The 23,778-nt window shown below is 46.8% G+C and overlaps 2 protein-coding genes and 1 pseudogene across 3 annotated transcripts in view; 1 reads left to right on the top strand and 2 right to left on the bottom strand.

Annotated features, from left to right (window-relative positions):
• LOC149356976 (uncharacterized) overlaps positions 1-23,778 on the bottom strand; it is a 592,868-nt gene that overhangs the window by 325,475 nt on the left and 243,615 nt on the right. The window lies entirely within an intron of this gene.
• Positions 2,502-3,466, bottom strand: LOC149356982 (uncharacterized; annotated as a pseudogene).
• LOC149356983 (BEN domain-containing protein 5-like) overlaps positions 11,363-23,778 on the top strand; it is a 31,563-nt gene continuing 19,147 nt past the window's right edge. For both annotated transcript variants that reach the window (XR_016291713.1, XM_089584383.1), the window contains exon 1: positions 11,363-23,611. Coding sequence is in view for 1 of the 2 variants with exons in the window: in XM_089584383.1 (XP_089440509.1) it covers positions 23,419-23,611 (193 nt within the window). In the remaining variant the exon portion in view is untranslated. The remainder of the gene's footprint in view (positions 23,612-23,778) is intronic.

A 23,778-nucleotide genomic window follows, 5' to 3' on the forward strand; every position in this document is an offset into this window, starting at 1 on the left:
GACACCACTTGGAGGTTTGGCATACTCCGTGACCTAGCGGACCTGGGTATCCGCGGAAGGATGCTGAACTGCTTAAAAGACTTCCTTTCTGAGCGTTCCTTTCATGTACGCCTAGGTTCCACCCTTTCCAAAAAATTCGTTCAGGAGAATGGGGTTCCGCAGGGGTGTATTTTAAGTACTACCCTCTTTCTCGTGAAAATAAATTCCATAGCCAAGATATTTCCAAAGTCCATTATGCATTCTTTATATGTCGATGACCTTCAAATAGCATGTACATCGTCCAGCCTACCAACCTGTGAACGACAGATACAACTGACATTAAACCGACTTTCGGTTTGGGCAGACAAAAATGGGTTTAAGTTCTCCCCACATAAAACAGTTGCTGTCCTTTTCTCGCTCAAAAGAGGTTTGCAGACTGATCCCACCTTGCATTTAAATGACACCGTACTTCCAGTAAAACATGAACATAAATTTTTGGGCGTAACATTTGACAAGAAACTCTCATTTCTGCCACACATAAGTATGATCAAAAAGAAAGCCTCCCAATCCCTGAATATACTCAAAATACTGTCACGAAAGCGGTGGGGATCTGATAGAAAATGTCTTTTGCAAATATACCGGTCTGTAGTACGCTCCACCCTAGATTATGGATGCGTTGTGTATGGCTCTGCGAGGCCATCATATCTGAAGAGACTGGACCCAGTACATAACCTTGGTTTACGTCTCTCAACAGGTGCATATAGAACATCCCCGATAAGTAGTCTCTATGTAGAAACCAATGAACCCTCCCTTATAGATAGAAGAACAATGCTCACTTGCGCATACGTCCTGAAAATCCGTTCCCTACCGAAACACCTCTGTTATTCCATAGTTACAAAGTGCACCTCCAGAACACTGTTCAACAACAGACCCCAGTCAATCAGACCTCTACTACTACGCTTCGAGGATAGTTGCCAGAGTCTAGGATTACTGGATACCCTTCCTGACATCACCTCAATGCACAACCCACTGCCCCCATGGTACAGCCTGCCCACTGTATGTGACCTTACATTAACGCGTTTTCAGAAAAAACAAACGCCGCGCGAGCACATACTACAGGAATACTTGACATTGCAAGAAAAATATGCTTACCACACAGAATTTTACACAGACGGCTCAAAAACAACGGATTATGTAGGAAGTGCGGTAGTACAAGGGGACTGGAAAAAAATTGTAAGACTGCCAAACTGTACGTCCATTTTTACCGCCGAATGTTATGCTGTTTCTGTAGCTGTTGATAGAATATTAAGTAACAGTATCGAAAAGAGCATCATCTACACAGATTCACTCAGCCTGCTCACCGCTTTACATCCGCAAAATGCAGTTGAACCATTAATAGGGAGCATAATACACAACATAGAAAAAATCACAACACAGGGGCACACAATCAAATTCTGCTGGGTGCCGAGCCATATTGGAATATTCGGAAATGAAAGAGCCGACTCGTACGCTGCAGAAGCTCACAGTCACGAAATCAGAAAAGTCAGTACACCGTATAGAGACTGCATGAAATTAATACATTCTAACTTGAAAGCTAAATGGCAGACAACTTGGGACAATGAAATAAACAACAAGCTGCATTATGTAAAACCTGTTCTAGGGGAATGGAAGACCTGTACGCACCAGGAGCGTTTTAAGGAGGTAATTTTATGTCGGCTCCGCATAGGACACACACACCTGACACATAACTTCCTAATGACAAAACAAGACAAGCCTCTTTGCGAAACATGTGGAGATGAACTCACACTAATCCATATTTTAATATCATGTTCAGAACTCGAAACACTAAGAAAAAAGCACTTCACTCAATTTTATAACGAACACATTCCTCTCCATCCAATGCTAATCTTGGGTGACAATGCATTTGTAGATATAAGTTTCGTTTTTAGCTTTTTAAGAGAAGCTGGTTTTCTCGATAAACTAAATTTTAACCTATTGCCTTATATGTTTTTGAAACACCCCAGCCACTTTCTCACTCCTGAGAAGATGGCTGAGGTCCCTATACCATCGGTTCGGGGCCTCGGGATCCTTGCTCAGCCAAGGATGGCTGCTGAGGTTACCGAACCCCTTTAAAGCTTTTACCATAAGTCAGTTTTAAAATTTTGTCTTATATTTTTACTAGGTTGCATGAATTAACTTTTTAGGCCCTTTACACCGCCGTTCATTTAGACTCTTGTATAACATCCTACATAAAACAATTTTCGATACCCTGAGCTTGGCTCATGATAGCCTCAGTCGCTTATGCGCCATAAAACCCAACACAACACAACACAACTTATAAAGTGCATTTAAACTGCTTCTTGATAGCAAAACTTCACACACAAATGACTCGCTTAATTGAACAAGGCCAACATAGGGAAGTGATATCAGAGGTTGCATCTTTCATGCGCTATCTTAAAACCATCAACATGAACACAAGCATTAGATAACCATCAAAATGAAAAGTTAAATTGATGAAGAGCCTATAGGGTACTGGTGATCTCAAAGTCTGACTGTTTATCCCTTTTGTTATTCAATAATGGTCCTCGGAAGTTTGACAGCCGAGCACAGGTGGCAAAAATTTGGTCTGCTATATCCAGCATGTTGATGGGGAATGGTTTGTCTAGTATGTGATACTCTTATTCTCCGTATTACTCTCTCAATGTGCACTCTTGCACTTGCCACTTGTTTTGTTTCTCGAACATCACTGGCACTCATCTGAGGCTTCCCAGGGATGCGAAATGGGGGCATATATAGAGGTCAACATGAGGAGGAAGCAGGTCAGTAACTTTAAACCCTTTGTCAGCCATTACCCCATCACCTGGCTCTAACAGATCTAGGATGCCACTCTCCTCAACAATAGATCTGTCACTCTTACCTCCACCAAATAGGGGTGACACAAAGCTGATATAACAGTCTGGTGTGGCCCCCACCAAACACTTCATAGTGTTTGCAAATTTGTAGTTCGAAAAGGTATATCTTTGTGCATTTAAACCCGAGGGCTTCTGGATGCGCACTTCAGTTGTATCCAGAATAATCCGTGTGTTCGGATACTGCCTGAAATGGGGTGGCATATGTCGCTGCACCTCGGCAAGTGATGGAAAGGTTGTTACAGTAGCCAGATCTTTGTCCAGCACGAGTATCCATTCTGTGAAAATGCGAATAAAGGTAGGCATGGAAGCAGCAAAATTTCGTGAAATTTCCTTTGTTGCCATGCCTGTTCGCAGACGTACTAGAACCATAAACATTTGTTCTTCCAGAGAACGCAAATTTTGGTTTTCACTTCTGGCAAGCTTTGGGTTTCTTTCTACCACAAAATTGAGAATATGATTAAAAATAGATACAGATGGCAGCCCAGTATAATAGAGCATGTCCTGTGGTGTTTTCATGTTCTCAAGGCACAACATTCTTGACTTCAGTTCATAATAACATGTCTGCCACTGACCAATACTTTCTTCTGCTGTTTTCAGCTGTGAATGAAGTTTGCCGTTTTTCTCTTTTTCTTTAGCTAAAAGCGATTCAAGTTCTTCAATTTGTTGAAGTAGATGTTCATTCTGGCACTTCTCTCCTGAGAAATCATCAGTCATGACAGCGTCTGTTGTGTTATCTCCAGTGACACCACCTTGAGCCATAGCTTGCGTCTGGTCGCTGTCGTGCAGTGGAGTGCTCAGTGAAGGAGCCCCATCACTCAGACCACAACTCGCGGTTGCAGTGTTTCTTTTTTCGCGACCTTTCGAAGCGGGCGACAGCACCGACGCGGCTACCATTCTTGTGTTTGAAGAGTGATGGCACGTAATCAGGATGGCCCACGAAACGAGAAGGCACCCCTGCAAAAAATATTAAACGTAAGGGAAATGCACGTCAACCTGACCTTTTTCTGAACTGTGCACTTTCGTTGCTCAAATCTCTGCCTGCAGTTTCGGGAATAACAAATGGGAAGCAAATCGATTGAAAGCCCGATCGGGGTACCTAGTCAAGCGTGCTCGTTATTTGATAACCTGTGCCAGGGCTGTTGACGATCTCGCAACGTGACACCGCGCTGGGGAAGCGCTTACTATTCGGCTGGCTCGCGAGCGCACGAGTTCCGCTGAGGAAGCCTTCGCGCAGTCAACTCCATATTGCGATGGTCTGAAAGGGGCACAATCCACTGCAGAAAAAGATGTCGAGGCGCCTGCTTTCGCAGAGGAGTTGCTCCAAAGCGGAAGGTATCCGGCGTTCTGGAGCCATCAACGTCGTTGCGGCGAACACTCTCGCCACGGCAGCACCCTACCGTCGAGACAGGCTGTGCCACGGCGCGCACACATTCCCGCAGGCGTACTACATTCCTTTTACTTTCACTCTATCTTTTAGGCTCACTTCTTTTCAAATGCGGCACTGATATTACAGTTGCAAAGAAAGATCTGCGCGAACGAGTCACGGACGGCGAACAGGCAAAGACGCACACAAACGCGGCTCAGTCTCTGCCTCTTTGCTGTCCGTTCTTCGTTCGCGCAGTTCTTTGCGTCTATACGATCAGACTAGAACGATAGAACGACAAATAAGTTATCCCCGCTGTGCTAGCAGACAGGCTCGCGCAGTTTCCGCTTATTTTTTTTTCATACGGCCACTTCTGCTACACTAGCATATAAACAACAGAGACGTCGCACCCTGTGTTTCGCACTCAGCTTCTTAGAAAACTGAGTGCAAGAAACAAGAAAGGGAGCTTTTACCTGTCAAAAAGTGGTCGCTGCAGACACACGAGTTGGCTGTTGGCTGCCACGGCGATCCATCGACGTTCACACGGCACATTGCCTGCACCCACTTTGCCCGTTTGGCTGCATGCAGTGATGCCGCAGGGACCTAAAAAATCGTACATTTCCCGGCTTTTTGCTTGAATTAAAGCATCCCACGGCGGCGCATCGTCTCGCCAGCGGTTTCAGCAGGCACGCAAAGCGCAGAGTTCGCGACAGCTACGCAGCAGCGAAGACGCGACCGCCCGCACCGCTCAGCTAGCTCAACTGGCCGACGAACCACCAAAAAACATGGCGGTCGCACACTTCCCGCAATGCATTGCGCGCGCATGCGCAGAGTGCCACTAGAGTGACCTAGAATATTGGGTAGTGTGCTCACTCCGCGCCGGCTCAACGGGGGAGCGGTGGCCCAGCGAATGTCGACAGGTTTCTGTTTCGCGGCGCCGACACGAGGTGGCGCCACAGTAGAATTCACGGTAGGATTTGCCGTCGCTGTGAGTGCGCCGTGTGTATTTGTGGGCTCGTTGTTGTTCTGTTGTGCGGTTTTGCGCTGGTTTGAGCGCCTCTGGGGGGTCATTTCACGTTTTTGTTCACGTGTGGTGCCAGTACTTGTTCGAGCTTGGCCAGATAAGTGGCTACATAAGCGGCCCTCAAATACAGAGCCCTCCAGATTCAAACTTGGGTGTCTGCGCATGACCACGATGAGCACGTATAAGTGACTGTAAACTTGTTTCCTACGTAACCGGGTATGTTGCACGGAAGTGTGTATTGAAGACAAATTGCCAAATGCGCATTACCTTGCTCACAATGCAGTCTCCTGATGAAAACCTTTTCCTTGCGAGGCTGACAAAATACCGCGACCACGGAGGACTGCTGTACCCATCGGCGCAGCTTTATGGATTTGTGTTGAAGCCTGAAAACCTCTTAACAGAAAACCTCACAGAACGAACTTCTTTCCGCAGTCTACTTCTAACCACTTCCAAGACATCAAGAATGCTTTCGGAATGTAATTAAATCATTGCAGTGCAGAAAAACGCGAACGGGCGAAGCACCTAAAAGTGAGCCGTTGCTAACGCTGCTCTGAAGTGCTAGAATAAGTTGAAGGAAAAAGAAACGAAGTGGTTTGGTTTACGGGGTCTTAACGTCCCAGAGCGACTGAGGCTATGCGGGACGCTGTAGTGAAGGGCTCTAGAAATTTCCACCACATGGGTACAGGTCACTGTAACCTGGGGTTCTTTAACGTGCACTGACATCACACAGTACATGGGCCTCTAGAATTTCGCCTCCATCGAAATTCGACCGCCGTGGCCGAGTTCGAACCCGTGTATTTCGGATCAGCAGCCAAGCGCCATAACCATTGAACCACCGCTGCCAAAGGCGAAACGAGAGAGCATAAATGCATGCAGTGATGACAAATCTGCCTCTTTTTTTTTTCAAATAGCAGTGGATGCTGCATGGCTGTCCAAAAAAATGTGAAGTCAGTTATTGTTGCGTCGAAATAGTTTCGGTACGCGCGCCTAGTTCAGCGCAAAACGCTAATTGCAAATAATATATATATACCCCCCCCCCCTCCTTGTACTTTGTCTCACTTACGTGTCTCCCTTCTACCTATCGTCTCCCCGCCCCTGTTTTCTGTGTGCTGAAGCCTGGCTCCTTGCGAACTGTTGCCGCCGACGCTCTCTCCACTCCGCGTTTATCCCTGTCATGAATCAAATTCCGCCACACCACATGCTACTACTATTGACTTTAAGTATTAATATAAAAAGCTGTATGACCCCTCGGTATGCAGTGCATTATAACTACAAGGAAACATTGCAGGCACGATCGAGTGACAATACGGGATCAGCCCTGCGTGCCTGTTGCTCATGTAACCTCTCATGGAATGTCCCTTGTGGATCTTTGAGAAATAAACATGTGCACATGCCAGAAATTAACTTCCATTCAAGATCTGCCTAGCCATTTTGATGACACCTACGCGAATGTTGCGATAATAATTCAATTTGTCGGCGCGGCTACCACGGCTACTGCGACGCCAGCCGAATGCGCCACTCGTTTTCACCCGTGAAGACGCGTGCAGCGCCACCAGGCGCCACCGCGCCTTGTCGACACCGGCGGGGTCACCCCGAGCAAGCCTGTGAGCACACTACCCAATATTCTAGTTCACTGTAGTGCCACCATGAAAAAGGTCCATTCAGTCCCTTCGGTCAGCAAAGCAAGTAGGACAAAGGGCGGTCGAGACTAGAGTTAACTGGCAGGCTGGGTGCGAGATAGTGCGAGATATAAGCTATGGCTATGGCTGGATTGTGGCTAAATGTATGGCTGTTTGTTTCCGTATTATCTGTTTAGCCCTTGAAGTGTACAAAATTGCAATATGGCGTTTTAAATACTTGACATTTTTCTTGTCTAAATATTTTATTTTTATGCTGTTCATTGCTTTATTGTTGCCAAGACAAGATTCAAGCCAAGCAAGGCTGGCTGATGAATGTAAACAAACATGGCAGAGCCGGTGACATTCATGCGTTCGGTGTTCGCTACAAGAATAGAAGGAATCTGCTTAACCAACAATTGCTTTGTGAACACACCGAATATAAAAAATGCACTCAACAACTGTGCCAAACACCTCCAAGGAAGAATTCCATGTAGGCATCACGTATGTCAGCCGGCCATGTACGTGCTGCTGATTGAGATCGCAGTAGTTCAGTTTCAGAACTGCACTCTTGCTATTGCAAAACATAAGTGGCAGAATAATGTTCTTTGTTCAATCGTGCACTTGTTTTCGTCATGCAATATTCTGATATCAATGCAAATCAGTTCGATAAACTCATTCGCTCCCTGATAACATTTGTTATTAAGGTCAAGATGGGCCATCGCAGTAATTGAAAGCGAAGGTCAATTCCCGCACTTGCAAGAGTCGAGATAAGCATTTTTCCCGGCTGATACTAATTGTGACCAGGGCAGAGCAGTTGGAGACTGGCACGGAGACGACGCAGTACGAAGCAGTAACTGAAAGTAGCCGCCTGTCTCACACGGGTATTTCCACTTTATTACTTTTTCTGCTGACGAACACCGGCATAGGGCACCCGCCACATTCTCACAGCCGGTTTTTCCCTTGCTCCGTCGCCTGAGAGGTCGGTGTGCGGTGCAGTTTTACCTCCGGAAACTGCACAATTTAGTTTTCCGTGTGGCCAGTGGTCTGAGAGCACGGTGGTCGTAGAGGCGACGAGGAATGGCGGAAAGGCGATGGGGAGCGGCGGCGCGACGACCTGAGATTCGAGGAGCTGTTCGGAGAGGTAGAGGGAGAGGAGGGACGATAATTAGCATGGTCGGCAAACGGTGGGCGGTAAGCTTACGACGAATGCGTAGCGTCTTGGGAGAAGTCCCCGTACGATGGGCGACGAGGAGGACTGGTGGCGAACGTCGGGCGGTAAGACGTAGCTTCGTTGCGAAAGTCTGGGTACCACTCGCGCTCGTCGCGCAGACGCCGACGGCATACACGGGCAACATGTCCGCGAATTCCGCAGTAGTAGACAATTTTAGTTGCTGCGTACGTAGCGACATTGCGTATGCAACGCTCACTACGTTCCGTTCGCTGTAAAGGGCACCCCCGTCACACTTATAGTTGGCCGTACCGCCGAAGAGCAGTCGCGTAGCGCGTTGTATTGTGTTGTGTCGCCGTCTAGTGACAAACACTCAAAGCGCTGTAGCGCTCGGCTGAACATTTTTCAGTTTCTGACAACATGAATAGTACATTACTGTTTTTAATGGAAGAAAAAATGTATAATCTTTAATGAAGTACAAAAGTAGGCACATGACTAAAAAATTATTCGACAGGTGCGGTTGCTATGACGCTAGGAAAGCCATCATTCCTGGCACATCACACTTCACATCAGATGGTGTGTTCTTGTAGTACGCCTGCTGGCTGGGGTTGAACTCCCATCCAGAGGCGCGCAGTTCGATCAGTTCGAGGAAAATCTTCCGCGCCTCGCCTGACAGGCCGGGTTGAACGAATGCCTTCCGTAGCCGCCCCACCAAGGTCCGCATCAGCTGGGGGGCGTCACGCTCGACGGCCTTCCCGGTGCTCGTCAGTACTGACCGCAAGCACCCCATCTGCGAGAACGACGAGTGCAGTTGTTAGTGGTCAGCCCGCGAGGGCAACGCTGAGAACATTACGTCACTGCGAAGACCAGCTTTATTACCAGAGTGGAATCACATAGGGCACCAACAAAAAGCGGCAAACATAGCGCAGTGACTCCTCTTGACTTGTCGTATAATGCAGGAAATGGCCAGAAATCCTATTAATAATTCCAGTATATCCTAGTGTGACGCGGTCCCCATTGCTGAGCAGTAAAATTACCCATGAAGGTACTTTTTTTCCAACTCGCTATTACGTTTTTGAATTATACGATTTTCCCAATACGCCGATAAGTGTTCTCGAGTAAGATTGTTAGAGGTTTGTGCGAAAGATGACATTCATTCGTCGGGTTTAATTAATTAGCACAGTGGTGAGTGCTCTGCAGTGACCTTATTAACAAGTGGCCATCTGCAACTTTCGATTTCGCCGTTGCCGAGGAGCCCACTTTTTTGTGGGCCTCTCTTAAGGTACCTGGCATGTTATGAATTGTTCTGTGCAACCGGTTAGCGGCTGATCCAGTCTTCACCAAAAGAGACGGGCCCGACTTTGCAACTTTGCTGTAGAGTAGCCCGAAGGACTTGGCGAGAACAATTATTTTTTACTGATTGCAAAGTTCAGAAGCAAGATGTCTGTTAATTTAGAATGCTGGTTTATCATGCAGGAGCGCAGAAAACATATTCTAGACTTCTTAATCGCCTATTTTCTCACTGTACATGTGTCACATTTGTGTGCATATCTGCAATTCTTTTCGTTTTGTTGAGATATCTTTCGGTCCTAAGCAAAAAGCGCATTTTCCTTTGTCATTGAAGAGAGCTCTATAACTTGTCTATTATATACGGCAAACTGATTGGTCAAATTATTTTTACACACACCACCTCGATATGGCCTGTTTTCATGTGTTAAGTGTTACATTTTGAACATAGTGTTGATTCACAGTGACAGAAAATAGTACTGCCTCAAGAGTCAGCTTGGCTCGATTTCCCTCTCTCCTATAAGAGCAGAAGCTGCTCAGGCAGGATTTTCATGCAGCCAGGTAAAAAGAGTTCCAAGCTGTGGGAGCGTCAAGTAAGAATGCCGAAAAAGTTGTACACCGCTAGGAAAAAATATTTCAAAACAAACAATAAATGAGACAGGACAGTAAAGAATGCTGACCCCGCAGTCAGTGCTTGCGAGAAATGGTTTATTCTGGAAACAGCCAGTGGCATAGATCACAGTGCATACAAATTAAAGGACACGTGCAGTGGATGTACACCAACACACAATCAGTCAAGTGCTCCAAAATTGAAAAAAAAAAGTGTGGAGCCATCGAACAACACTATTTGATAAAACGAACACCTCACCAATGTACTAACAAAGACGACTCGAAACAAATTCTCACTCAACTGAGCAAGAGCCAGCTTGAAATCATTCACACCTCCGAAAAATTAAGGACAAAACATACAGTACTGGCTAGCGCAACACTGGCACAGCATAACATGTCAAAACGACCAGAGATTGACAGTAATGCAAGACAACACCAAACTAGGAATCTCTTTTCAGGTCATGAAGACCAGACACCCATACATACCATTCCCAACCCTCACACACAAAATGAGGACAATGCCTAGGGGTTTGTGAATGTTCCAACTTTTTGGACTGCATAATTGAATAAATTTCTGTTCAGTTAGTCGAACGATTTAAACAGTATATGTCCAAAATTATTTTAAATGAATCCAATTTGCTCTCAAATTTTCAGATATTTTCGAATAATTGACACAATGCTTGATTAAGCTCCACTGTATTTTTCTGCAGTTAATCTTCCATAAACTGCTCACATTGACGACGTGTACCAGTTATACGTATTTGCACTCCCATACAAATTCTACTTCTATACAGACACTATCAACACGACCACCTCACCACCTACACTACAAGTTACTCCCAATACAATTTGATACAATGAATTGCAATGATGCAATGATTTGATGGAAATGTTACAATTTTTGATGTAAATGTTACAATTTCCTCGGTAGACTGATCAACACACACGCCCACATGTGCACATATTTCACATTTCCACCCACACACGCACAAAGGTGATCACAGCAAGCCGATCAGTCCTCTCTCTTTCCTCTGTAGCATGTGTATTACAGATCAATTCGAAATCAGACAAGTTCCTCGATGCCACTCAAATCTTCATCACTGGAATCAGTGCTCGACTCATCAGAGGAGGAGTAGCACGAGTCGGAAATGCTGAAGACAACCGGTTAAATTTCAGCGTCAACAATCATATCGCGTTGCCATGCTTCAGCCTCAACTTGCTCCATATGAACACAACAAGTTTGCCAGTTTTCCTGGCTTACAGACGCCAGTGCTCCTGGCAGGAGCTTTTCCACTACAGCGAAAGTGAAACATTTACTGCGGCTATGAATATTGCATAAGAATGCAATCTGCCAAGTGACACAAATGCTACCGTTTAAAAACCCATTAAAATGCATGCATTGTGTGTAAAACTGCTCAGTTACTGATAAACGTAAGTGGTTTTTGAGGTTTAATGCCCCAAAGTAACTCAAGCGATGAGGCATGCCACGGTGAAGGGCTGCCAATAACTTCAACCATATGGGGTTCCTTAACATCCACTGACACTGCACAGTACACGGACCACTATCACTAATAAATGGGAGAACATTCCATTAACCATGACACGCATGAATGCAAAAAAATTCGCAGTGGCTTAGCTCTGGTTAGGCCTGGATATGCTTTGTTTGACGTCATGGCTGTTGCAGTTCGCGCTCAAGGCACTGGGAGCACCACGATAGCGGTGTATATTTTGAGCCAACTCCATCGCTATCACTTCTGGGTCTTCTTTTCTTCCTTCCGTGACGAATGTATGCGCCTCTTCCACGGCCGCCGCTCACGCGTTATCGCAACGCCTTGCAAAAGGACCTTCTCTTGGGACTGCGGCGGAGACCGCGCGGCAGCGGCGAAGGGTAAACCGGTGGCGAGGAGGAGAACGGAGGGGGTGGCGAGGAGGGAAAGGGCGCACCGCGGCGGCGCCCAGGGGTGGCTCACGCGAAGCGCGGTGTTGACGAGCCTAGTGAAGCCTTTCGCTTCAAAACAGAGCATTCTTGCAACCATTGTGTTCAATGCATAATGTGCCTTCCTCGTGAAATAGTTGGCCTTCACCATGTCAGGGCTGGATTCGAAGGGGCCTTTACGCCAATGTAGGTCCCGTCGACGCATCCCACGACGTCTGTGATGCCGCCGCGCAGAAGGAACCACTCCTTAACATACACACATTCGGCCACAGTCGTGGGGAAAGCGAGCCACCGCTTCTGCAAAGCCGCGTTGATGAACGCGTCGGAGACGTCCCTCACACAGCGGCTCACAGTGCTTTGGTGGCGTCCAATAAAGCGGTCTGCGCTGACGCCCCCTGGAAGCTCCCGGTCGGGAAGAACTGGAGGGCGCAGAGGACTTGCTCTTCGAGCGAAAGAGAATGAGGCCCCGCACGCATTCTCCGCAGGCGTGGGTCGTTGCCTAACTCTTTACACAACCATCGTACCGATGTTTTGGAGAGGCGAAAATGTCGCTGGAATTCGTCGTCGGCCATGGCAGCAAACGGGTCCAGCCGGCCGTACTGCCATTTGCCATCAGAGGAAGCGATGACCCAGGCTGCTGCTGCTGCTGCCGCCATAACAGTCCTGAGATGAATTCGGGGCACTTCATCGTTCACGAGTTTAGCTCCGAGTTCACCTGTCAATCAAAACCATTGGTCACGCCCCCAGCGTGCCGTACATAAATTATAGGCGTACGCGCTATGGGTGGGCCACTCCCAACATCCCTGCCGGCCACAGGTACGCTGCGCAGCTGTATCAATGTGTCAAACACATCCGGGATTGACAAACGGTCGGTGCTCCGGACCCAGTGCAGTAGTTTGTAATTTCCAGCACGCAAACACTGCGTACTTCACAACCGTAACACCTTTCTCTGTTATAAGTCCGATTCCATTATTACAAACAGGATCCCTTATCTGCCCGAACGATAATATTGTGATGTATTTGCGGTATACAACGGCGATCGACGTTAGTGACAACACCAGTCCGCAAAACCTTGAAGTGCGCGAAGTGAACAAATACTACGCAGATACGCGCGCCACCACCTTCACAGCTTTTTTAGTCAGCGTCTGATGACATAGGATGACTTGTGTCGCTGGGTAGCACGTTCTTCGCATCCACAGTGCACTAAAGAGGCGTCATACACAACAGGCATACGTAATGAATCACTGAATACAGCCAAACAGCAATTTTTTTCTCACACCGCGTCACAGCCGCTCGCACGGCCAATTTCTACTCCTGAGATTCGCCAAGAGCGTATAAAAGCAATGGTTGGCCATAGCGGTGTGCGGCAGCGGCCGTAGCAGCGGAGAACTCCACCTGAGGTCACTGCAGAGAGCAGCAGTGACGCGGGGGTGCAGTGCAGTTCAATTTTTTGCTTTTGTGTATTAAGCAAGCCGGAAGATACATGACAGTTATATTTTGATATACGACACAATAAAATATATTATCGCAATGGCCGAAAAATAAGACAGATTCAGCGTGTAGTAGTTGCCCACTCTTTCCAGTTGAAGGTAGCGCTACCGGCGGCGTGTCAGCGCAGGAGCTCTCGTTTTCGGCACGGTGGGCTTGGGCTACCACTCTAGTTCGTATGCAAGCCACACTGCAAGCAATGGCCTCACTATCGCCACTAGCGGCAGAAAGTGTCAAATATTTGTTAATATCCTAAAGCTATGCTTTTCATCAACGCTTCATTGGATTCAGATTTTAAACTACATTTGGAAATGCACACAATGTTCAGAATATTATCTGTTGCCTTTTAACGTATTCGAGAGAAGAGAAAGGGTTGATACAAGAGTGCACCTAGTGCACACTGTTCGTCTTCGGAAATGGAGAGACAGATAGAGCCTGAAAGAGAAGACACGCCTTTGACGCACCCGAAAAGGCGTGTGAAACAGCTAGCGGTGAGTGTGCAGATAGCAGAGAAGTCACGATTTCGCGATTGCTGATATGGCGCTGATAACTTCAGGTAGCGCTGCAGCCTGGTTATTGCGCAGTGTATTGGGTTTGAAGTGTTAAACAGGCGCGCAGGGTGCGCTTGTATCGCCTTTACGCGGCTTTATCTGTACATTCTATTGTCCGCTGCCTGCACACGTTCTGCGCTATCTTTGTTCACTGACTGCCGTCATCGCAAACTCGGATGAAACTCGGGCGAGCGCCAAACTCGGGCCTTCCGGCATAGCGCCCCTGCTCTACGTTTCCGTCGAGCGGCGGCGACGGAGCCCGCCCCACGGAGAGCAAGCCAGTCACAGCACGAGCTCGCTTCACATGACCCACCGCTTGCTTGCTGCGACTAAGAGATGGCGCTGTCGAGCGTCGCGGCTTCGGCGGCGATGTGCGGGTGCGTGGGTGCGCGGGCAGTGAGCAGCAGTGAGCAGCGAGCGCCCACCCAAAGTGGTTTGCCGGTGTCCGGCACCTCTTTCGATTAGAACAACTCTCCGTTCCGTTACGGCCGCGGTTACCGCCTCTGTCGCCGCCGCGCCGTATAGGAGACCGGCTGTGAGAATGAGGCCTGTGCCCATGCGGTAGCACGCTCCTTTGTTGGCTTTGAAACGCGTACGCGATCGGCTTGGCGGCGAAATGTAAACATGTTTGTAAACACAGGAGCCCGCCGGGACAAGATGGCGTCGAGCTTGTTTCCGGCTTCACAAAATGTCACGTGATGGCCTCCTCTAAATTTTCCTTCCTCCAAGGTGTCACCAATTTCCTCCGATTTTTTTTTAACCTATGTCAGTCGTGCATCACAACGCTCAAGCGCTTGCAATGCCATAATCCGATTCGCATATTTTCCGGCAATTTTTTTACCAGACTGCCTCACTGCAAAATTAAAAGCTTTTTCAATTACTGCACAATTTTATAACACAAAAAAAATAAAGTGCAAGCTCCGAAATGCCGATTGGTTCCACCTGCGTGTTTGTAGTGCGTGTAGCCCAAAGCCAATCACGCATGCCAGCACGGCGGTAGTTTCCAACCTAGACACTAGATGGCGACAGTTTAAACACAGTCGGTTTAAGCACAGACACACCACATTCCCATAATAAAATAGTGTATAGATTCCCGGAACACCTGAAAATCGGTCCCACGGCTCCTTTCCTCGTGGCATTCGCAACGTCGCAAATCCAGCCCCGCACATCCGCGAGGACCCTGCTCATGTGACTCCCATGGCGGGGACCTTGCGATGACTCACTGGTGATGCATGTCTACTTCGATGATTCACGTCTACTTCGGAGCGCTTTACCAAACGTCTTATCCCAAGCAATGCCAGGCACGCAACTAGAATTATGGTGAACCTGCCTTGTTGCGGTTTTCTTCGTTTTGCTTCAACAGGGTTTCTCTTGTACGCTTTCAACTGGCTCACCACATAAGCTAGCAGATGTATGTGCTCGATATGCACTAAGGTGGAGGCTTGGCTTACTTACATTCGATATGCGCAGTCAGAAGAAGCAAGTTTTGAGAACTAGGCTTCATATCCAACCATTGTCAAGCGGTTTGACGATTTCCTTGGGACAGCACAAATGAGCAGCATAGAAAAAAAGAACAGACACCGCAGGCCAAAGTCAACGCACGAGCCTCGTGGTAATTTGGTAACTGCTGTGGTAATTTTATTGCAATATTCAGAATATCCGCAGCCCGACTTTCTCATTCTCACTGTAAGCAAGTATTTGGCAGCGCTCGCACTAAGTGACGCTCCCTTAGAAGCGAGGCATGCACTGAGCGGCCTAGCCAGCTGCAGTTTATCTGCAATCTGCAGTTTATCAATGCGAATACGATTACATGGCTCATCCACAACCAAATGCGGCGTCTGCGCTCTACCAAAAATACTTCATGACGTCACCGTAATATCAAAGAAAAACAAAATTCTTCCAAACAAAGTCTTCCAGATTGCGAGGCTAGCATATAAGCACAGGCCATAAAATCACGTCGCTTCTCGGCGAACAAAGGCGAACGTAGTGTATGCGTTGCCTTACGACGGTATGCTAATAAGTAGGCGTGTCACTAGAACGGAAGATAACATAAATAAGAAGGTAAATAAAATTAAAAAAAAATGAAAATACTGAAACAATGTTTTCGCATTCATAGCACATAAGTAGACTTAAGTGCCCTCCGCAATTTTTGTGACACACTTCCTTCAGTATACACCATTTTACGAGGAGCGGGCAGGAGAGGGAGAAATACTCTCAAACACGTGCGCTGCGGGACACCCCACTGTTGCCGTCCTCCCCTGGGCTGATAATCAGGCGCGCGGAACAACGTCCGCGGCTGCTTAGCTACCGGTCAAGTGCGTGTTTGCGTCTGTACAACAAAAGCAGCAATGTTGTACGAAAGACCAACGTCTTCTAGGCATCATTGTTTTATTGTCGGTTGCAGAAATAGTCGACGAAAGTAGAAAAAAACAAACGCCGCCAGTATGTACGCGCACCATATTATGTGAAGGTCTCAGCACGTCTGCAGTGTCCATTTCTTCACCGCTTTTCCGCCGGTCCCGAGTTGCATTGACAGTGGGCGTAGTTGTGGAACAAAAAATACTTGCGCCAACAAAAAGCTTAAACGTTAGCGCACTTTGTGAACGATATGCAGACAGAAACAAACCCACTGCCTGTGCCTAATATCGGGCGCGGAACGAAGCGCAGCGCCTGGGTTACCAAACTACAATCTGTGCAGAATTTTAAAAGATCAAGTATTTGGACGGCCTTGGCAGAGTTCTTTTAATTCAGCAGTACACTATGTGAGGACTTCACAAATTTGGCCACAACTTCGTTTCGCCGCCCCACATGATCGTCAATATCGGGAGGGTGTGGGGATCGCCACCTGAAAAAAATAAACATGTCGTTAGTGCAAAAATACTAATTTAATTCGCACAGCATGGCATGAATAGAAGTGGCGACATTAACTTTTACCCAACTGCAAAGTGAGGAAAAATGCAGCCATGGCAACGTAAGATGAAAAATACACGGCATGCGCAGGACGGTAAACTCTGCCCCGCATTGTAATAAATTATTCGACTGAAATCGCATCGAATGCACTAAAAAAAAATCCACACTATGCATAACCGTGCCAGAGATACAACAAACGAAGCGACTTGAGCAGTGCCCCTACCCGATTGAGATTGGAATTCTCAACACAGGTGCGGCGATTCTGCCTGTCAGTAAGTGGTAAATAGCGTTCCATTAGTGTACCAACCTATTAGATCGTGTAATTGCACATTTACTTACAAAAGAAGACCAACCTCTTTGTGAAAAGTGCGGAGATGATCTAACAATAAACCACATATTATTCTCATGTACAGAACTTGAATCACTAAGGAAAAAACATTTTACTACCTTTTACAAAGAACACATTCCTTTTCATCCAGCATTGATTTTAGGCGAAGATGCACTTGTCAGTATACCCTGTGTTTTTAGCTTTTTAAGGGAAGCCAGTATTCTTCATCAACTCTAATTTACTCACCCTGTTCTTCACTGCATACAGTTATACACCTCAGCCACTTTCTCAATCATGAGAAGGAGGCTGAGGTCTTTTTCTGAGTTATTGGGAGCCTCGAAATCCTTGCCGAGCCAAGGATGTCTGCGGAGGTAACCCAACCTTTAAAAGTTTCTCTATCAGACATTTTTAAAATTCTTGTCTTTTATCAGCTAGTTAGTAAAATAACTTTTAGGCCCTTTACACCAACGTTTTTATCCACTTTGTTTTCAAACTCTGCTCAAGCATATTTTTTTCATACCTTGTTCTTGGCGCATGATAGCCTTAGCTGCTTATGCGCCAATAAACCCAACACAACAACAATTTTCTGGTATTTGTGCACCAGTGAGTACTGGCGGGAGCGGAGAAGGCGAGAATGCGAATTGCTTTCAGTCAACTGGCTTGTATCGCTTGTAGTACGAACAGCCCTACGCAAGCGGCAGGAGGGGCCGAATTTCAATTTCATCGCGCTTATCTCCGCAAACAAACAGTCTAATCATCTGAAGTGGATTCGTTTCGGTCATGCACTCGCTGTTTCCAAAATGTTCAGTTTGTAAACGGGGTACTCTGTCGCAAGCTCAGCATCTAAACTGTCTCACTCGCCATGTCCAAGCAGGCAGCGAAAGCGTTCATGAAAAACTGCGCTCCACGAAAAACTAGATATTCACTGCTCTCCGCGATCTTGTGTTTCAACACATTTTGCTTTCGTTTTTCTAACATGCAACACCGTGCCGCATTCGCCCTAGAGGCAACCGGCGACAAAAAAGCACGCGTGAACTGCGAGCATGGCACTCACCGATGCTGATCGTTCGCTGCGTCGAGAAATGGTCGCTTGCTCCCAGTTGGCTATTGCAGGAGCTAATGGCATAGCACACACGAGGATGGACACGAGGCGAACGCCCATCCAAAATTTCTAGGCTTGGCAGGAATAAAACGGGCGAATGACACTTTCAGAGATCGCACGCTGCTTCGTCTGCAGCCCACCGGCTGCAAATTATCAGTCCAAAATGGCGTCGGCGGTAGGCGGCGCTCGAGTAAAACAAGCATGGCGGCGCCCAGGTATCGAAACTAAAATCATGTATAGAAACTTTCATTAGCAGACAAATATTGAAGCAGTGATGCCGAGTCCAACTCTAAAATGTCACTTATTAGCAAAACCATGTACACACGCGCAACGCTGAATAAAGAATAAAACCTGCGAAATCATTATTTATCTCCCTACATTACTGCCTTAACAGCATACGACGAGAGATACACTACGGGTACTATTTTGAAAGCTTTCATGAATCCTTTCCTTAATACTAGAGATGACGTTGACGTGGTGCGTTTTCTAAAAATGTCCGCGAATGGTGTGTTATTTTAACATGAATCTTAGCGAGAATTGTTCTTCAATGCGACCAACAACCTGACATGCTTGAACCGTCGCACGAAAATAATGCAGACGGAGTAAGCGCGAAAAAAACCCTGATTTTCCTTAACGCCACACATTCTATCAATTTTTTTTGCAGAAGCGGTATGCTTTCCCGGCTAGCACAACAGAAGTTGTGTTCCTGGCTCATTCGAAGACAATGACCAGCATAGAAAGGTGGTAAACACTACCAGCACAGAACCCTATCACATGTATCACTCATGGAACAGAACTCATTCCACACATTCTATCAATTTTTTTTGCAGAAGCGGTATGCTTTCCCGGCTAGCACAACAGAAGTTGTGTTCTGGGCTCATTCGAAGACAATGACCAGCATGGAAAGGTGGTAAACACTACCAGCACAGAACCCTATCACATGTATCACTCATGGAACAGAACTCATTCCACACATTCTATCAATTTTTTTTGCAGAAGCGGTATGCTTTCCCAGCTAGCACAACAGAAGTTGTGTTCTGGGCTCATTCGAAGACAATGACCAGCATGGAAAGGTGGTAAACACTACCAGCACAGAACCCTATCACATGTATCACTCATGGAACAGAACTCATTCCACACATTCTATCAATTTTTTTTGCAGAAGCGGTATGCTTTCCCGGCTAGCACAACAGAAGTTGTGTTCTGGGCTCATTCGAAGCCAATGACCAGCATGGAAAGGTGGTAAACACTACCAGCACAGAACCCTATCACATGTATCACTCATGGAACAGAACTCATTCCACACATTCTATCAATTTTTTTTGCAGAAGCTGTATGCTTTCCCGGCTAGCACAACAGAAGTTGTGTTCTGGGCTCATTCGAAGACAATGACCAGCATGGAAAAAGGTGGTAAACACTACCAGCACAGAACCCTATCGCATGTATCACTCATGGAACAGAACCCATTCCACTCATTCTATCAATTTTTTTTGCAGAAGCGGTATGCTTTCCCGGCTAGCACAACAGAAGTTGTGTTCTGGGCTCATTCGAAGACAATGACCAGCATGGAAAGGTGGTAAACACTACCAGCACAGAACCCTATCGCATGTATCACTCATGGAACAGAACTCATTCCACACATTCTATCAATTTTTTTTGCAGAAGCGGTATGCTTTCCCGGCTAGCACAACAGAAGTTGTGTTCTGGGCTCATTCGAAGACAATGACCAGCATGGAAAGGTGGTAAACACTTCCAGCACAGAACCTTATCGCATGTATCACTCATGGAACAGAACCCATTCCACACATTCTATCAATTTTTTTTGCAGAAGCGGTATGCTTTCCCGGCTAGCACAACAGAAGTTGTGTTCTGGGCTCATTCGAAGACAATGACCAGCATGGAAAGGTGGTAAACACTACCAGCACAGAACCCTATCACATGTATCACTCATGGAACAGAACTCATTCCACACATTCTATCAATTTTTTTTGCAGAAGCGGTATGCTTTCCCGGCTAGCACAACAGAAGTTGTGTTCTGGGCTCATTCGAAGACAATGACCAGCATGGAAAGGTGGTAAACACTACCAGCACAGAACCCTATCACATGTATCACTCATGGAACAGAACTCATTCCACACATTCTATCAATTTTTTTTGCAGAAGCGGTATGCTTTCCCGGCTAGCACAACAGAAGTTGTGTTCTGGGCTCATTCGAAGACAATGTCCAGCATGGAAAGGTGGTAAACACTACCAGCACAGAACCCTATCGCATGTATCACTCATGGAACAGAACCCATTCCACACATTCTATCAATTTTTTTGCAGAATCGGTATGCTTTCCCGGCTAGCACAACAGAAGTTGTGTTCTGGGCTCATTCGAAGACAATGACCAGCATGGAAAGGTGGTAAACACTACCAGCACAGAACCCTGTCACATGTATCACTCATGGAACAGAACCCATTCCACACATTCTATCAATTTTTTTGCAGAAGCGGTATGCTTTCCCGGCTAGCACAACAGAAGTTGTGTTCTGGGCTCATTCGAAGACAGTGACCAGCATGGAAAGGTGGTAAACACTACCAGCACAGAACCCTATCACATGTATCACTCATGGAACAGAACTCATTCCACACATTCTATCAATTTTTTTTGCAGAAGCGGTATGCTTTCCCGGCTAGCACAACAGAAGTTGTGTTCTGGGCTCATTCGAAGACAATGTCCAGCATGGAAAGGTGGTAAACACTACCAGCACAGAACCCTATCACATGTATCACTCATGGAACAGAACTCATTCCACACATTCTATCAATTTTTTTTGCAGAAGCGGTATGCTTTCCCGGCTAGCACAACAGAAGTTGTGTTCTGGGCTCATTCGAAGACAATGACCAGCATGGAAAGGTGGTAAACACTACCAGCACAGAACCCTATCACATGTATCACTCATGGAACAGAACTCATTCCACACATTCTATCAATTTTTTTTTGCAGAAGCGGTATGCTTTCCCGGCTAGCACAACAGAAGTTGTGTTCTGGGCTCATTCGAAGACAATGTCCAGCATGGAAAGGTGGTAAACACTACCAGCACAGAACCCTATCGCATGTATCACTCATGGAAGAGAACCCATTCCACACATTCTATCAATTTTTTTTGCAGAAGCGGTATGCTTTCCCGGCTAGCACAACAGAAGTTGTGTTCTGGGCTCATTCGAAGACAATGACCAGCATGGAGAGGTGGTAAACGCTACCAGCACAGAACCCTATCACATGTATTCACTCATGGAACAGAACTCATTCCACACATTCTATCAATTTTTTTTGCAGAAGCGGTATGCTTTCCCGGCTAGCACAACAGAAGTTGTGTTCTGGGCTCATTCGAAGACAATGACCAGCATGGAAAGGTGGTAAACACTACCAGCACAGAACACTGTCACATGTATTCACTCATGGAACAGAACTCATTCGGGCAACAAGCACCAGTATTGAAAGGAGATTTGTTCAGCTGCCCCTGCTCAGACTACGTTTCAGCGAACGATATCACACCCACCCAATGTAGGCAACGCTGTGCATGACATTGTGGTCGTATAAACCACTGTATGTGGCGGAGTTCTACGTTCACGTCTTTTGTAACGCTCTAGCCCGAAGCTGTCAGTTCTCCAAGTTTTGCGCATACGGCAGTACATACTATGTGCATTGATGCGGTGAACTTGAAGCTGTTTTGCTCCTGACACGCTTCGTGCACAGCGTTGCTTCGTGCGCGCAGGCCAATGGTGATTTCGATGTTGATGCGGCTGTGGGTTTCGCCAATATGGCCCCAAAAAGTAAGTTTGAGCATATTAATTATATACTTGCTTTATTATTTTTGCGCATTTGGTGCGACATCTCTTCTTTTTTCTGTCGTGGTTGAACCGCGTTGAACACAACCAGCAGTAGGCATCGCCATCGCTGTCACTGGCTGCACCTGCCGTCAACGTTTCTTGCCGTGTTGCCGGTAGCTGTTGTCATTGCCGATATTACGAGACATATGCCCATTGAGACAGAAGGAGAGCCATTTAAATGCTCCAAGGACCCTGGGGTGGTTGCGAAGTGCGAGGGTAAGAGTTATATCTGGTGCCACGACTCTGCAACGTTAACTCCGCAGGAGCATACACACACTGGCGAAAGCCCTTTCAGTGGCAACATGTCTTCTTTTACATCTGCAGACTCTGGAAGTGTCACTCCAAATGATAGTATGCTCACTGGCGAAAGCAACTTCAGTCAGGAACTGTCACTACACACGATAATATGCACACTGCCCATTCAACCGCGACGCGTGTCCCTCTACACCTGCAGTCTAGAAATGTCCCTCCAAAGGTTAGTATGGACACTGGTAAGAAACCTTTTAAGAGCGACATGTGCCCTTTTACAACTGCACATTCTGGAACCTTAACTCGACACAAGCCTACGTACGCACACTAGGGAAAAACCCTTCATGTGCGACATGCGGACTTTTAGAACTGATCATTCTGACAATCTAGCTGTGCACGAACGAATGCATACTGGCGAGAAGCCCTTCATTTGCGACGTGTGCCCTTTTGCAGCTTCAAACTCTGGCAACCTCACTCGACATAAGTGTATACACACTGGTGAAAAACCGTTCAGGTGCGACACGTGCTCTTTTTCATCTGCAAACCCTTCTAACATAATTGCGCACAAGCGCACGCACACAGCGGAAAGACAATACAGTCGCTCGACACAAACGAACGCACACTGGCAAAAGACCCTTCAAATGTGACATTTGCCCTTATGCAACGTCACGGCCAGTTCGTTTCAACCACCATAGGCCAGTGAATATGGCTATCGCTGTACCATGTGCTCATTCACGTGTTCAGATATGGATAGCCTCAGAGAGCACCACCTGTACATCACATTCAGGTAGGCGTGCCGATGTCAGGAATATGGTCCTGTCACTGGTGTATAATCACATGCGCCTTACCACATAATTACGCATGCTCAATTAACCGTCACGCGAGATGTATTTTTCTTGAAATTTGATAAACACCGAAAACTTGCGACGACTTTCCTACTTGCCAGTGCGTTGTTGGGCCTAGGTATTTTATAACGTATTCTTAGGTTGGATTCGGGCTTAAAATCATTGGCCCAATATGTTTGCATTAGTGCAATTTCTCGCGGACATCGACAGGAAGCTGCACGTGGTGCCAGCGTCCGACATTGAGGAGTTCCGCCCGACGACGACAAAGGACTTCAACAAGTCTGTGTACTCGGTACTGTGGATTGATAAAGACGGGGACGGATCAGACACCGGGTACTATGACATGCAGGTCCTCCTACTAGCCGGTAAGTTGTAACCATGTGTCAAGACCCGCCGCTCTGGCTGACAGTGGCTTGGCTTTGGGCTACTGGTTCTAAGGTCACGGGAGCGAATCCCGCCTGCGGTGGAATTTCTGTTGAGGTGAAATGCAAAAAGGCCTGTGTACTGTGCGATGTCAGTGCACGTTCATTTA

This window comes from Amblyomma mixtum, chromosome 3, assembly GCF_055824585.1.
Source record: "Amblyomma mixtum isolate Tamu chromosome 3, ASM5582458v1, whole genome shotgun sequence".
NCBI lineage: Eukaryota > Metazoa > Arthropoda > Arachnida > Ixodida > Ixodidae > Amblyomma > Amblyomma mixtum.